This window comes from Bubalus kerabau, chromosome 13 (assembly GCF_029407905.1).
Source record: "Bubalus kerabau isolate K-KA32 ecotype Philippines breed swamp buffalo chromosome 13, PCC_UOA_SB_1v2, whole genome shotgun sequence".
Classification (NCBI taxonomy): Eukaryota; Metazoa; Chordata; class Mammalia; order Artiodactyla; family Bovidae; genus Bubalus; species Bubalus kerabau.
Window position 1 is genome coordinate 31,482,441 of NC_073636.1, and position 18,012 is coordinate 31,500,452.

The 18,012-nt window shown below is 38.5% G+C and overlaps 1 protein-coding gene across 7 annotated transcripts in view; it reads right to left on the minus strand.

The window, feature by feature from the left end:
• RSU1 (Ras suppressor protein 1) overlaps window positions 1-18,012 on the minus strand; it is a 205,115-nt gene that overhangs the window by 55,772 nt on the left and 131,331 nt on the right. Inside the window, exon 9 of one of the 7 annotated variants that reach the window (XM_055543910.1) lies at window positions 10,106-11,118. The exons of the other annotated variants lie outside the window; for them this stretch is intronic. Within the exon in view, the coding sequence (XP_055399885.1) occupies window position 11,118 (1 nt within the window). The 3' untranslated portion in view covers window positions 10,106-11,117. Of the gene's footprint in view, window positions 1-10,105; window positions 11,119-18,012 lie in introns of those variants that run through there. 7 annotated transcript variants of the gene reach the window in all.

An 18,012-nucleotide genomic window follows, 5' to 3' on the forward strand; every position in this document is an offset into this window, starting at 1 on the left:
AGAACCTGATGAACTTGCTTCATCAAAGATTTAAACAATCTCATCTTTATTTATATTTTTGAGCCATCCATGTAGCTTTAACTTAAAAAGGTTTTCATCAAATTTATTCATAAGTAAGACAAATACCCTAACAAAATGCAGATTATAACCGGCCCCTGTGAATCACAAAGACACAGTTTTCAGCATGTATAAAAACTGGGAATTAAATTACTCTCCTTCTAGGAGATATCCATCTTGTTTTTTCAATATCCAAACAACCAGGATAACTGATTTATCCAAATCAATTAACAAAATTAAAAAGGATGAAAACATTCAAAGGAGAGAATCTTATCAGTATTTAAAAAGAAATATTGAACCTGAATCTCAACATAGCTCTGCAAATCTTAAGAGGGACTTAAAATCAGAGCCAATAAAAGAAGAAAAAATAAATTAAAAAATTTTAACTTTCTTATGTGGGAGAGGCACAAAAAGAAAGAAAATGGAATCAAAGGCTTGGTAACCACTATTGTGCAGATCAAGATGGGGAAAATGCCAAACAGAATGATCACCTTCTGTCTTCCTTATGAAGTTCTTTATAGGCAAGCTGGGGCAGTTGAACAAACTGAATTCTCTGCTGAATTCAGTAGGAAAATCCTCTGCAGAAAAAGAATGCAACTACTATCCTAAAAAATCATTAACATTTGACTAACATCTCAAGTTTACTGGCTATCACTCCTTAATCTTGACTGAAATGAAATTTTAAGACACATAAGCACATTTACTGGAAACAAACAAACCCATTCTAATACAGTATAAAGTAAATTCTCAACTCCCCACCATCATCACTTTTATAGTATATAACACTATTTCTGGACTTCCGTTGAAAAAAACAAACCACACAGATCTTTGCCATTGAAAACTTCAAATTCCACTCTCTCCAAAGGATGAATTATGACCAGGCACCTCTCATTACAGAATAACATACTTGTAGACTGTTTTTCAAAATTATACATATGCAATTATCTCATTAATTTTAACAATAATTAATTTTCTCCTTCCCTCAGGCTCAATCCATAATAATGGAGTAACGCTAATACAAAACTAAATTAAAACATCCAGGCATGTCCAGTCTGCAAAAGCAGAGATGGTCTCTTTCGCTCATTGTGGTTATTTTTAAAATTCCCTATATTTGCAGACACATCACAAGACTGACAGGGAAATAAATAAGCTCGTAGTTTCATTAATCGTCTTTCTGTTACAGTAGAGGTTTAAACGAAGATGACACAGGAGCACCACTAAGCAGGACTGTAACACTTTTCTTCCTACACAAAATACTACTGACCTATTGTCAATGTTTACCAAACGTGGCACACAGCTGGTCCTTCTGAAGTATTTATTACTGTTACTGATAAAGACAATGATAAAGGTATCTTTTGAGAAGAGACTCATACGTAGAAAGATACATAAAAGAAAGAGGCACAATGGTTTAAGAACTGAGTTTAAATTATCAATAAGGAGTCCTGAAAAACTTTTTGTGGTTTTATCTGAAAAGAGAGCACAGTGAATTTTTCATAACATATATTTCATTCATGTGTTTAATATTTACAACCGACACATACAATTTACTAACAAAAATGTGGACTCTGGAATTTATTTGGATTTGATTTACTCTAACCGTGTTTATTAGATAAATTAATTTTTTATTGTCACATATCCAAGATGATCTTCTCCACATGAATTTTTACTACAAATAGTTTAAAAATTTAAATGCTATATGCATCAAAGTTTTTACTACTGAGCTATCATGTTTCTTTTTATGTATTTATAAAACTTATTTTTCAAGTTTATGTCAAACAAGGCCTATATGATTGAATCCATGATCTGAAATAATCTCTTCTTTTCTTTCTAGATTAAAAGATGCTCTGTGTTTAATGATGAAATGTTCATTTATTTGGCCAACTTTTCATCCAAAATTTATTCGAGGAAAAGCCAGCTCAAATTTACATTATTTGAAGGGAAAATGCCAAATGCTCACCCTTCAATATTATTTTTTTTTTACCTTCCTTTAGCACAAGCACATAAATTCTCAGTGTCACTGCTGCTGAGTTTCCCTGCTATTTTTATTTTCTACTGACAGAATATTCAAAGCTGACAAATGTTGGAGAACAGACATAGTTATTAAAAGCTTCAATTTACAGCAAATAGTGACAGTTTGCTTTTGCTGCTCATAAAGTAAAATCAAAGAGGTGTAAATACATAAGGAAGGTGGAACAAACATTCTTCAGATACTTTTTTTGAAAACAGTTCCGATAAGCAATGCTCCTTTGAAATACTATTCAAAAGATATTAGTTCAGGTATCAACTCACAGAGTAAAATCAGAATGATGGCTGGCAACTTTCAACAGTACTTTAAAAACTTCCCTTATGAGTATCTCTTATATCTAAGGAAGGCTTAAAAAAAAATGACAGAGAGTCGACTTAAAATAGAAGATGGAGAGTTTCAAACTAACCAAGAACCATTTATTTGCAAGAAAAAAAGAAAAAAGAAGAAAATAAACAAGGTATTTCCTCTGCACAAGAATGGCTGGCATGGCAATGAGATGGATTTCCTCCCACCGACAATAACCCAGACTTTTACTACCTCTGACTCAATTTTTTGAGGAGGAGAAAGCATTTATGTACACAAACACTACATAAATTCTGAGTGATGTCTGGGGTCAGATAACAGTAAGATAAATTTCAGAGGCAACACTAAAACGCTTCTGATGTGGAACCCTTCATAACCTTTAAATGACCTTTTTTGTGAGGCTGACTCACAGTGGTACTAAACCATAAAACATATCGCCAGGATCCATTAGAAATGGGAAGAGAGACATTAAAAAAAAACAAAGGAAAATTCGTACCAAAAAAGCAAGCGAACTTTCTCCTGCTCAAAGAGCATGTCATCAGCAAAAAGGGCCAATTCAGAAATTCTGCTCTGAAGCCATGGAAGGACCTCTGACAACATGAAGAGGTGATTCATACACCTTCAGGCAAGAAAGCCTAGTAAGAAATCTGGAGAAGTGCACCACAACCAAAAGTAGATGAGTTTTTGCCACACTTTTCAGGGGGATGGGAATTTTCTATATATCTTGACTGGGAAGCTGATTACAGGGATAGATTCATTTGTCAAAACTCAAGGAACTTCCCTGGTGGTCCAGTGGTTAAGAATTTGCTTTGCAATGCAGAAGATGTGGGTTCAATACCTGGTTGGGGAACTAAGATCCCACATGCCATGGAGCAACTAAGCCCACATGCCACAACTAGAGAGCCCACACATCACACTACTGAATCCATGTGCTCCAGCTAGAGAGTCCACGTGCCAAAACAAAAGATCTGAGAGACCTAACAAAGATCCCACATGCCGCAAGTAAGACCCACTGCAGCCAAATAAATAAAACACAGAATACCCAAACACAAAGCAATTAGAGAATACAAATTTTCTAATTAAAAAAAAAAAAACAAAACTCAGCGGACTATGAACACACACTCAGGGTCTGTGCAGTATATGTTCGTAAATTATACCACAACTAAAAAAAAAAAGCCACAAATGTGTGCTAAGCATAATGCTTATTTTAATGCATTAGATAAAAAATTAAGTCTTTCGTTAATAATTTTTTAGAAAATTTTCTTAATAGAAAAAAATAAAAGGGAGAGCTAAGGAAATCAAGGGAAAAAATAAGAGCGGAGCAGAGAAACAAAACACTGAACTTAAGTCACCAACAGAAAAAAAAAAATCTTTTCAAAGTCTCAAGTAGTGTTCCTGGAAGAAGTGAAAAAAGGAAGGAATAAAGCCTTATATTTGCATAATAATATATTATGTACATTTAAGAAACAAGTTATGTTATAGTAGGCTTATAATACCCCATTTTATTTATTTAAAACATTAAATAACATTAAACATTAAATAACATTATTATTTATTTTATTTATTTAAAACATTTTTAACACATCAAAATTCACTTATTTTTACTGGAGAATAACTGCTTTACTATGTTGTGTTAGTTTCTGCTGTGCAGCAAAGTGAATCAGCTATATATATCCCCTCCCTCTGGAGCCTCCTCCCCTGATGCCACTGCTCTAGGCCATCACAGAGCACCGAGCTGAGCTCCCTGTGCTATGCAGCAGCTTCCCACTAGCTCTCTGTTCTACACATGGTAGTGCAATACCCTCATTTTCAAGTTGATGAAATATACAAATTAGTTCAGTGATGTGCCCAAGGATACACAATTAGAAAAGAGCCAGGATACAAATAGATCTCTCAGACTCCTACACACAATTCATCTCACAAAACAATACTCTGTGTGCATAGTGTGTGTGTGGTGTATAAAACATAAAAAGAAAAGCCACTGTTAGCTTCATATAGTTAGTGATGAGGCTGTCTGCATCGCCTCCACACAGCATGGATGAGTATAAATGTGCTGGAAACCAACTAAACTCATGAACTAAAACAACCAAGAATTTTTCTTTCTTAAATATTCATCCATTCATAGGTTTAAAAATCCACAACAAGGTACTCTTGGGTATCCTACATTCTTACAATTGACAGGGCTCTCTGACTAGAAAGAAACATTAAGTATAATTTTAATATTTTAGTACAATTTTCATTATGATTTGGTTGAAGTTAGCTGTACTTGATATCATAAGTGAAGTGAAGTCGCTCAGTCGTATCCGACTCTTTGCGACCCCATGGACTGTAGCCTACCAGGCTCCTCTGTCCATGGGATTCTCCAGGCAAGAGTACTGGAGTGGGGTGCCTTCTCCAGGAGAGATCTTCCCACTTGAAAGATAATGCCACAAGGTTGAATTATCTGTGCATTAATTACTGCAATGTGCTTTGCAAAAATCTTATAATAAGTGAGGGAGAATGGTAATCTCAAAGGGGTTTCAAAGACGTTCACAGAGGCCCAAATGTGACTCTAGAGTTAATGGAAGCTTTGGCTGGTCCTGGAAGCTGTATTCTCTATTCTCACTTACAGCCCTGGATTCCTAAACGTATTAGTAAGATTCTACATCAAAAGTGCTTCCCACCCCCCACAGAAACACTCCAGTCACTCCAGCTGTCTAGCCTAAGAGGCTCAGCATGACCTCGAAGCACAAATGGTTCACCATCTTGGGCTCACTGGACTTACTCCTAAGTTAAAACACACACCCTCCTCCACGCACAAATCAAGGAAATGAGTTAGTGTGTATGTCAAAAATCACAAATCACTGCAACAACCCAAATATACCTTTTCCCTTCCTAAACAGAAAAATGCATTTTGCATTATTTAATGATATGCAAAATGCAATCAAATGCTAAGTCAGTGGACATTTAGGGATATAATACAGCTGTGAACCACCTGTTTCAATTCAATTGTGACAATCCTTCAAATTTTCTCTCAATCGAAATTTGTATCTTCTTCCACAATGAGAAATACAAAGCAGAAATAGGGCAATAAATGCAAAACCAGAGAGAATATACAACCACCAAAAAAGTACAGTAAAGTGTAGGGTATGGGCTCAAAAACCACAGAAAATCCAACCATGTGAGAAAATTATATTCATACTTGAGGTGTATCTTTTAAAGCTTTGTGGACCACAGGTATATAGTTTGCTTTTTAAATGTGTAACATATTACAAAAATTCTCCAAAGTCATTAATCTTCTACAACACAACTTTCAATGGTTGCCTAACATTCGACTGTATGGCTCCATGATTATTTACTAATCATGTATCATATACTTATTTCCAATCATTACTATTATAAATGTAGTTAAGTTTTTGTTTCCTTGTTTATTTGTTAAGAGGATTATTAGTTCATGTACAACATAAAATGAACACTAGCTCAAGAATGCCATCTTCTTTAAGGTTTTATCAGGGGGTTGTAAGGTGGGGTCTTTATGAAATCAATAGATTTAAACAAGTGATTTCATGATAACTTCACAATTCCTTTCTATCACGAATCCATGAGCAACCAAGTATACAAAAGATATACTCAACCATACTTGAATTAACAGAGTTTAAAACTGGAATGACTTATTTCACCTACAAAACTGCCTTACAGTGGACCTCATCAATAGTTTATGTAAAATACAAAAAAAAAGAAAAGTAACTTTAACCAAAGGTAGAAATTTCACTCTGGGTTTTAAATAAAAACTTTTGCAAATACATTGGTGAATATAAGGAAAATTTTCCTTATTTCTTGTGCTACTGAATCAACAAAATGAGCAATCAGCAGAAACATAATGAGAGACAGACATCTTAGGAGCTGTCAATAATGTTTCCCCATATCATAGAAACAGAAAAAAAAACCCAACAAATAAATAACATTTCAAGGAAAAACATCCTTTGCTTTAAATCCTGAAAATATGCAAATACAAGAGAGCTTCGTAGGCTCGGAAAACTGGTTCTTTATTCTGCAGAGATTTTTCTGTCAGTGTAACAAGCTGAAAACAAAATATGAGTGACACGTGCACATACTTAGCTGACGAGGAACACGGAGCCCTGCAGTAACCACATTAATCTCTCGTCGAGGTTATGTGACTTCCAGGCAGAAATATTGATTCAGACCTGGTCTCCTGCCACAAAGCTGGACACAGATTCAAATCTGAGCTGGGCAACTTCTACAAAAGTTAACTCCTAACACTTCCTTCAGCTTATCTTGCAAATCAAGGAACTAACTGACTTAACCGGTTTAATTCAAACATTAAAAATTTTTAATAAACAGGCTGCTGAAGAATAACAGTATGGACGTACACCTCAACAGATACTGAAAAAACTAGTCCAAATCATCCACATAATTATTCTAGGTTAGATTTTTAGCTTTGTGGGGCTTGCACGCCATCTTAAAATATCACCATAAATCTTTATCATACTCAACAGAAAGAACAATCCTAGGTTAGATTTTTATTCTTCTTAGACGTCTATATTTGCTTGCATCAAGGGAGAGTTCAGAAAATGCTCTGTATTTTCCCATTCCCACAATTTTCTTCAACTGCTCCTGAAGTTACCCCTACAGACATTCTTGTATCACGGTCATCAGGTTCTGCATTTCTTCGCCACGCACTGCTCTATGACAAGGTGTGACCTGATTTTCTAAGATAATTTGGTGCTTAATTAGAACAGGGAAGCCTGGCGTGCTGCAATCCATGGGGTCACAAAGAGTTGGACACAACTGAACTGAACTGACTGAAGAAAAACACACAGTAACGTTTTTGTTAATTTTTTTTCCCCTTTGTGTTTGATACAATGGAAGAAAAGTTAAACCCAACTAGTCCGCCTGGGTCTTTGAATGAAATGAGATCCTATAGATCCCCCACGGTATCTAAATATGTATTTATTTATGTTGCTTGGAAATCAGTGCTTTCTCTCTAGTACATGATTCCAATTTTGCAAGATTCTGGGAAAATTCTGTCTTTACACCTTAAACAAAGTGCCCCTCTACTGTTGGGAAATAACTCCCCATAGGATGCTGACTGCTTCCACATGTTTTGTGAGCAGAGGCACTGGCAGCTTTGATTCTGGGATAACTTTTCCAGGTATCAGCATAGTGAACAACCTTAGAACATAAAGTTGTCCCCTAGAGCAGAAGGTAGCTTTGTTTATTGGCCTGGGAGACTACAGATGTTGTCTCTCTCCTGGGCAAACTGCTGGTGGGCTTCTAGTCCATTTTAAAAGAGGAGCGTGCCTAAGCTCAAGTGTCTTTGCGTGTGATTCACTCAGGGTCCAGTGAGGCATCACCCCCATGGGACTTGGGGAGCAGGTTCTTGACGTCTCCCAGTTTCACTATTTTAATATTCTGGATCTAGGTTGACATATATGAGAGCTTTACATTCTCGGAATCACTCCTACTTCTTGACTCTCATCACTACTTTTCCACTTCCTCTATGTTTCACGTCAAGTAATTTCTTCATGATCTTCCTGTCAATTATCTCATCAGATGTGTATAATCCTTTCACCTATCTACCGGGTTTTTAACTGCAATGATTATATATTTTTCTCTCCTGTAATTCTACTTGGTTCCTTTCCAAATCTTGCTGATCATTTTTGATGGCATCTTACTTCTTGCTCAATGTTTTTTTTTTTATATATACTTCACACGCATTTGTTTTATATGCAGTTTTGAGCTCCCTGGTGTCATGAGACACAGGGAAATCTAAACCTGTTTGTTTACTATCTCAGATAACTCTGGTGTTTTGTTATTTCCTGTTGGGTAATGTTTGGATTGCTTTGTTGAGTGTTGGGTATGTTTTATGGTATCTTCATATAAGCTGCATCTGTAGAAATTCTGAGGGCGATAGATTGCTACCTCTTTCTGCTAGAGACAGTTCATGCTTATATCTAACAAGGGCTGTAGGGATCCTCCAATTTGGAAATACATTGCTTTTCTAGGTTAAGGTTTCCATGACCCTGTAAAAACTATAAATCTGTAACTTAAATTCATCTAATAATAAGCTTAAAAAACTAAAACTAGAAACTCCCCCCAAATAAGCTTATAGTAGCAAATTCTTAGGGGAGATGATGATTTCAATGATCACTGGTTTTCCCCCACTTAGAGTAACAGTAGAAATGGAGAGATTTCCTTACCTGTTCCCTTTCCCAGTGAGCTAATTTGTTTTTCGGCTCTGACTTTCAGTAAAGGCGTAGCCTAGCTTTAAGAGAGTGTTTCACATTTGGCCCTCCAGCTTTACTCAGACCCCAGGTCCAATCACTTCCTTTCCATCCATGGTCTCTAAGTTGTTGAATTCCTTACCCAGGCACTGCCACAGGGGCAGTCTTGGTCTCCTTTCCACACCCCTCTGGTTTCAAATTACTTTTTGTAATTGGAAAATTCAGACTTTTTGTCCCTTGGAGAATCTCCCTGATTCTCTTACAAGTTCAATAGTACATCTAAGAAATACATTTCTCTGATTTATGTTGCATCCAGTCTTTCCTGGTGAGAAGGCTTTAAGGAAACCTGGTTCCTCCCATAAATTACCATTTCTACATTTTTCCCCTTGTATTACACCCCCTGCCAAATGGGTCTCTTTTCCTTTTTTGTATGTGTCTTTTAGAGATGGTTAAAATTAGTTGACCCTACAAGTAAGCAGGAGAGATTTTTGAAATAACAGCTTTGCTGTATATTATAAAATTTAGACCAAAAGCAGTCTGCAATACTGCTACAGCTGGTATCATTCAACATATTTCTCAGACTGACATTCTCATTTTCACAAGTGTAAGAAAAAGCATTTTGCTGACCACTGCATATCACTCTCCCATGGGGTCTACAGGTAGCAAACATTTCTCTTTGTGAAACATGGGAGAGTTCTTTGAATGCATATCTGATAAAAGAAAAGACTAGAAATCCTTGTGAACCAATATTTATTTACGAGGCATCATACAAATACTACTACAGGTACTTCCCTTGGTGGTCCAGTGGCTAAGACTTGGTGCTCCCAATGAGAAGGGGTCCAGTTTCAATCCCTGGTCAGGGAACTAGATCCCACAGGAGGCAACTAAGAGTTTCCATGCACAACTAAAGACCCCACACGCTGCAACGAAGACCCAGCGCAGATAAACAAATAAATGTTTTTAAAAATTACTACTATATGCTTCTAAGAGAAGTTTCCTTTTATTTTTTTATTTTCAATATGATCACATTTGCATCTCTTTTTTAAAGTTTTATTTTATTTTATTGGCCATGCCACACAGCATGTGGGACCCAAGCTCCCTGACTAAGGATCGAACCCACTTCCTACAGTGGAAGTATGGAATCTTAACCACTGGATCACCAGGGAAGTCTTTCTCCTTTTATTTTTGTTAAATATACAATGTAACTTCTTACTGATCCCAAGAAGATTTCTCTCTGCTCAGTTTCCTAAGAAAATCACTCCATCCTTTGTGTATTCATTCTAGCCTGTGTTAACTCTTTAATAGACTCTTATGCGTCCTAATTTTGGCAAGTTTTGATCAAAGCTTTAGAAGTATATTTTTGATGACTTGAAACACATTTCAAAAATAATCTCAGAATACAGGAAAGACAAATTCAGAAATGAAAACACTGTTGAAATTCTGTGTGTCTTTAAACCAGGGGAGCTCCCAGACTCCAATCAGTTAAACATTCTCTGATAGTTCATACATTAATACAGATTTATTTTAATTTAAAAAAAATGAAAACAATTTTTTCCTGCCATTGAAAAATAAAAGACAAAATTATCAAAGAAATCAGGCAAAAGATGACTATTCTGTGAAGTTAAAGATTAAATTTGACTATAATCTGTGACTATGACTTCAGCTGTGGTGGTGGTAATAATTTTGGGGTCGTCCCTTAGCAATCCTTAACAAAAGCCTCTAAGTTTCAAAGAATGAAAGCATACGTGTTCAAGTACAAAGGAGCCAGAAATCACGATGGAGAGAAAAGTCCATTCATGCTCCTCAGTCTGCTGCTGTCATGTCACATGGCCTGCTGCTGCTGCTGCTAAGTCCCTTCAGTCGTGTCCAACTCTGTGCGACCCCAGAGACGGCAGCCCACCAGGCTTCCCCGTCCCTGGAATTCTCCAGGCAAGAACATTGGAGTGGGTCCACATGGCCTATATACCTTTAAATCTTCAGGCAGATTTTGTATGTGCCTGGCCAGTCTGGCAGACATATTCAATCTCAGGCTGAAAAACTTATCCAGGATGGTCCACTCAAAGCCACCTTGTTCTAAGACTCACGGACACAGAGATCAGACTTTGTAGTTGCCAAGAGGGTAAGGGAAAGGAGAGGGATGGACCGGGGGTCTGAGGTTGGTAGAGGCAAACTATTACATATAGGATGGACAAATAACAAGGTCCTACTGTATAGCACAGGGAACCATATCAAATCTCCTGGGATAAATCACAATGGAAAATGTTAAAAAAGAATGTGTTATATGTATACAACTGAGTCACTTCGCTATACAACAGAGAGACTGGCACAACATTATAAATCAACTATACTTCCATAAAAACAAACAAAAATCAACACGCTTCAACAAAGTCATCCTGCTCTACATAAGGCATGCTCCATGTTCACGGACACCAGAAGAAGAATCATTTCTGTAAGACTCGCTAGCTGGTTCTGCCCTTTTTCATACTCTGAGACAGAGGAGTCCTTATCCTGGAAATTAAAGGGATGGAAAATAAAGACGGATTACTATTTAAGGCCATGATTGGCTTATTTGGGTATTCTGGTTCTTTAATGGCAAGAGCTGCACCCATACTCTTTGAACATTTCCTCTGGATGCTTTTGATAATGGGATAAAAATACTCTTCAATCAAGGCTCAGTGCTGCTCTGCGGAACAAGGCCGGGACCACCGGCTTCCCCAGGTGCAGGCGGCTAGCTGGGTGGGAGGTGACAACCAGAAAGGTCCCCAAAACTGCCACTCACAAAGCAGGACGAGTCCCTGCATCATGAGTGGGTCAAGGTCACCCATTGGTCTTTCTTAGTCTCACACGCTATCTCCACAGAAACAAAGAAGGACTCCCCTTGGCACATGCCCTGGACTAGTGTTATGACAGTCTCTTCACTTTAACCTCAAATACAAAACTGTAGCCAAACCCGAAGGGAAAACTCCTAAGCCTACGCTATGTAACAGAGGTGAAATCACTTCCTTTTTTTCCTCTTTTTTAAACAGCTCATGCATCTCAATATAAAAAACAAACAATCCAAAAAAAAAAAAAAATAGGCAGAAGACATAAATAGACATTTCTCCAAAGAAGACAGAGGCCCAAGTGGCACAGGAAGGGATGCTCAACATCACTAATTGTTAGAGAAATGCAAATCAAAACTACACTGAGATATCACCTGACAACAGTCAGAATGGCCATCATCAAAAAATCTACAAACGATAAATGCTGGAGAGGGTGTGAAATCACTTCTTTCCATTCTCTTCTTTGGTGAAAGAATGGCCCCACAACTCAGGTAGTTAGTACCTCTATAGAACAGAATGCTCAGGTGGTTGTGGTGGCGGTGGGGTGGGGGGTGGTTCTTTTTGGGTAGGTGATGGGTAACGGGGCACTATCCAAGGAGAGCAGCCCAATTATAATATACTCTGGGAATCACAAGAGGGCCTGGGTTTAAATACGCCTAGGAGAACACTGTTTATGGTGCAAACACTGACCTTTCCTTTATTGAGAATTTTATGGAACTCACTAAAATCTACAGCTCAGAAGCATCTAATGCATCCCCTTTCACTCGCGACTCTCTTTTGTAAGAAAGAAAGGCTTCTTTTAATATTAGAAGCTTATGAGATCTCAGGGGCAATTCTAGACAACTCAGTGGGCAATCTCGTTTCTATATCCCCAGCATGGTCACAGTGACCACCCCACAGAGGCTCACATTCACTGAAACTGGAGATGCTCTAGTACAGTCGGTCATTTTCTGCATGACTCTTGGGGATATGAAAAAATACTTACAGGCACTACCCTGGTGGCTCTGTGGCGAAGAATCCACCTGCCAATGCAGGAGAAACAGGTTCGATCCCTGATCCAGGAAGATCCCATATGCTGTGGAACAACTAAGCCCATGCGCCACAACTACTGAGCCTGTGCTCTAGGGCCCACAAGCCACAACTGCTGACACCTGCATGCCCAAGAGCCCTTGCTCTGCAATAAAAGAAGCCACTGCAATGAAAAGTATGTGCTCCGCAACTATAGAGTAGCTTCCCCTCACTGCAGCTAGAGAAAAGCCTGAGCAGCAACGAAGACCCAGCACAGCCAAAAATAAATAAATAATTCATTTTTTAAAAGAGAAAAGATACTCTTAGAGGATTAATAATCAGGAGGATACCAAACCAAGAGGAGCAGGAAGTGTTATATACTAGGTATCACACACTTCTTAGGTCCTATAAATGACCACATCTAGGAGAGATTCAGTGGCTATTTCCTTTTGATTAAACCAGATGTCTCTCTGGGGCATCCTTCACCATTTGGGGGGGCATTTTCCACCCACCCTTAAAGAGAGCACATTAAACTAGATTATCTGGGGTTTCTTGGAACTATAGTATATGATCATTAGGGCTTCCTGATGGCTTAGACAGTAAAGAATCTGCCTGCAATTCAGGAGACCTGGGTTTGATCCCTGGGTTGGAGAGGTCCCCTGATGTGACCAGTAACAGCCAAGTTTAAAAAGTAACATCTAGGGACTTCCCTGGCAGTCCAGTGGTTGGGATTTGGCCTTCCAGGGTACGGGGTGTGTGTTCGACCCCAACTGGGGAGTTAAGATCCCACATGCCTCATGGCCAAAAATCCAAAACATAAAACTAAAGCAATACAGTAGCAAATTCAATAAAGACTTTATAAATGGCTCACATCAAGAAATCTAAAAAAAAAAAAACGTTACATGTATGCTTCTTTCTTATTATCTAAGTTTTTATCAGCTTAGACACATGTTATGAAAGTCACTCAGTCATGTCTGACTCTTTGCGACCTCATGGACTATACAGTCCATGGAATTCTCCAGGCCAGAATACTGGAGTGGGTAGCCTTTCCCTTCTTCAGGGGATCTTCCAAACCCAGGGATCGAACCCAGGTCTCCAGCATTGCAGATGGATTCTTTACCAGCTGAGCCACAAGGGAAGCCCAGAGAATACTACTGGAGATTAAAATCTCTTTGTCATACATTTTCGCTAAAACTCTAGCCCACATTTTCTGTGGCATTCTATGATGTACTATTAAGACTTACAGCACCTGACATTTATTAAGTGCTTATTATGTGCCTGATCTAGTGGTAAGCACCCTAGGTGGATTATTTCATAAACTCTTCTCTAATAACCCTATAGCCATTATCATTGTTCAATTTTACAATGAGATCACTGATGCTGAAAAACTTAAACAAGATAATAAGTAGTAGACTGAGGGTATGAACTGAACTCTAGAACTCAGCATACTGACCACACTGTTATCATGGCCACAGCAAGGTGCTACATACCTAAACAAACTCAGCAACGCCTAAACAAACACGGTTCTCCATAAACTCCAAATGACAACAGTGAACTTGGACTGTTCTATTATTCCAAAGAATTCACACTGTGTCCAAATTTTTAGGTAGCTGGAGTATTTTGATACCTAAATATTAATGATATTATAGTAACTTTTCCTACTGAATAAAGACTTTTGTCTAAAATTTATTCCCCCCCCAAAAAAAAATCCTGCAAATTTTCTATAGAGATAGATGATTTCTTCTAACCTATCTGAAAGATTATATCAGGCAAAATGGAAATGATGAAATATGTATTTAGGAGATGCTGATACTGAAAATATTCCATGGATCACTCTAAAATTTAGACAAATTCCTATTACCGTGCCATGATAAAATGGACAAGATAATATATTGGATCAAGAAACAAGAACTCAACAGTTCATCTAGGCAGCTCCGCAGTTATGAATAATTTTAATAAATATGCAAAGCTGGTATTCGGCCACATAAAAAAGCTAGTCAATTGTGAACCTGAAATATATTTTTGGAATATAATGTGTCTGTCCTTGGAATTAAATAATTAATGTTCACTTTCATGAATACTATGATTTTTTATTCTATGGTACCTGCCTTTCGTTTTGTGCTTTTTTAGGATTAATTTTGATCTCTTCACTGTTTTATCTGTGGCTTTAATAGATTAATTTTATAGCTCAATTTTTATTCTATGGCTAGGTTCTGCATAGTATTAATAGAATACAGTGCCAATCACTTGCCACATACATCTCTATACTCCAGAGATAACACTGCGGAACTGACTTCAAGGACATGATTGGAAATAATAAATCCTATCAGTGAGTATGTGCTTGGTTGTTCAGTCATGTCTGACTCTTTGTGACCCTATGGACTATAGCCCGCCAGGCTCCTCTATTCTTAGGATTCCCTAGGCAAGAATACCGGAGTGGTTTGCAATTTCCTTCTCCAGATCTTCCTGACGTAGGGATCAAACCTGTGTCTCCTGCATTAGTAAGGAGATTCCTTACCTCTGAGTCACCAGGAAAGCCCAATAAATCCTATATGCAGCCAGGCAAATAGAGACAGGAAGACATGGAATACATGTAGAAATAAATGGATCTAGAGAACCCAAGGAAAGCTAATGAAGCGACTACTCAGCTTCTGTAACTGAACAGGGACATGACAACTACCTGCTGTAGCCTTAACTAGTGGTCCTTGCTCAAGAGGCTGGTTCAGAAGTTACGTGTTAACTAGGACTGGATTCTAAAGTCTCCAGATCTGTCTCGGTCTCCAGGATGAAACCAACACTGACCAAGAATGAAACTTAACACCCTCGCGGCCTAGCTAGGTAAGAAATCAGGTCTGGAATGCAATATATTTTCCAAGACTGAATTTTATAACTACATTCATTATAAATACAAAAAGAAGATAAGAATAAAAGTGAAGAGAAGAGCACTAAACACTCAATTTCAGATCCTGTCTGGTGGTTTTAAGGTACCTCTGCTGCTGCTGCTGGTAAGTCGCTTCAGTCGTGTCCGACTCTGTGCGACCCCAGAGACGGCAGCCCACCAGGCTCCCCTGTCCCTGGGATTCTCCAGGCAAGAACACTGGAGTGGGTTGCCATTTCCTTCTCCAATGCATGAAAGTGAAAAGTGAAAGTGAAGTCACTCAGTCGTGTCCAACTCCTAGCGACTCCATGGACTGCAGCCCACCAGGCTCCTCTGTCCATGGGATTTGCCAGGCGAGAGTACTGGAGTGGGTTGCCATTGCCTTCTCCAAGGTACCTCTAAGCCTGTTTAAATTACAGCCCAACAGTTACAGAGTACTTACCAAGTGATGTGAACTAGTCAGCATTTAATGTGTATTTTCTCACTTAGTTCTCTTAACAATGCAGTTATAATATAGCACCATACCCAACTGTCCTACAGCATGGTACAATTCGACTAATACTATAAAATGAATTATTATTAACTCCATTTCACATACTAAAAAACGTATGTAAGGCCAGCTAGTTGTGAGGTGCTTAGGATCTAAGCAAATGGGTAAATCAAAAGGTGCTGATCTGAGCCTTCCCATAGGTTACAATCTCATAGGAAAAATGCATTACATCATCAAACAAATAAATGTAACTTTATAGGAGCAGTAAGTGCTGAGAGAGGTATGAGGTATCCTGATACCAAGTAGCTGGTAGAATAATGTGGTGAACTGGATGGAGCTCAAACTTTGCAGTGAGACTGCCTATTGAATTCTGGTTCTATCCCATTATCAATCATAACCCTGGGCAAGTTATTTAATCCCCTTGGAGAGATTTCCCTGGTGGTCTAGTGGCTAGGACTTGGTGCTCCCAATGCAGGGGACCTAGGTTCGATCCCTGGTTGGAAAACTAGATCCCACATGCTGCAATGAAGATGGAAGATCCCGTGTGCCATAACTAAGACAAAGCGCAGTCAAATAAACAAATAAATATAAAAAAAGTAATTCTCTTTGGAGCAGTTTCTTCTTCCATAAAAATCTAGATAAACAGCACCTATATCATACAGTTGTTACAAAAATGAAGTGTTCAACAAACAGTTGTGGTTGTCTTCTGCTATTACAATGATTTGACCTTGATGGTCAAATCAGAACAGCAGGGATTAATCAGGCAATAGATGAGGACAGGTGTGTGGTAGGAGCGATATTTAGACAGAGGCAAAAACACATGAAAAGATTGGATGAGCAATAGACCATATTAACTAGTTAGGTTATCTTAGATCTTTTAATCACTCTGGGATTCAATTTCTCCATCTGAAAAATAAGGAGGGGCATTAGATTATCCCACTGGTTTCACAATAAATCCTCTGAAACAGACTTTCATTGAACATTTTTTTCTTTTCCTTTTTTTTTTTTTTTTTTTTTTTTGCGGCATGCAAAACCTTAGTTGCAGCCTGTGGCATCTAGCTCCCTGACCAGAGATAGAATCCATGCACCCTGCATTGGGAGCTCAGAGTCTCAGCCACTGGACCACCAGGAAAGACCCTTTAATTGAACCCATTTGACTCCTTTCCCTGGTTCTAAATGCCAACTGGTCCTCAAATGTAAAGTTTAAGAACATCTCCATTTTATCTCCTTTCTGATCCCCTTCCTCTCATCTCTCTTATTATTAACTTTCCTATACCTCTAAATAAAAGGAATCACACTTACAGTGACCTCATTTTTTATTTCTTTGAAGGTGGTTCCCATTTTTCCAACTGTCACGTCAATTTTCTGCTTCAGGAACATCATCCACGGACATGATTCCAGGTAGCTATGTCCTATTGAAAGGTGTGCCATGTACAAATATGGTGGGAAATGTGTTGAAATTTACCAAACAACTGATATAACATCAGACGTATTTACAGCCATGCTGCTGCTGCTGCTAAGTCGCTTCAGTTGTGTCCGACTCTGTGCTACCCCATAGACGGCGGCCCACCAGGCTCCCCCGTCCCTGGGATTCTCCAGGCAAGAACACTGGAGTGGGTTGCCATTTCCTTCTCCAATGCATGAAAGGGAAAAGTGAAAGTGAAGTCGCTCAGTCGTGTCCGACTCTTCACGACCCCATGGTCTGCAGCCTACCAGGCTCCTCTGTCCTTGGGATTTTCCAGGCAAGAGTACTGGAGTGGGGTGTCATTGCCTTCTCCATTTACAGCCATAAGTGATGTTAATTCAATGCACGGTAGTGGGCTCTTCCATCCACACTAGTTTGTACTGCTTTCTACAGGAGTTCAAGTGTCATTATGTCAATCTAGTCTGTTAGAAGTATTTGCAAATTTCAGCTGCTTAAGTACAAACTTCAGAATATGCAATGTCAGTGCAATTAGAGGTTATTTTCAATAACTAAATATTAGACCAGGTGACTCAAGAGTCAAACCCATAACCCTGTAGCCCTTAATTCATTACCCAAGTCAAACAAGTTCAGAGCATTTAAATAATATACTCAGGATAATACACCTACTCAGATGTCAGAGCTGTGATTCAAACCCACCTTTCAGCTCAGTTCAGTCGCTGAGTCGTGTCCGACTCTTTGCGACCCCATGAATCGCAACACGCCAGGCCTCCCTGTCCAT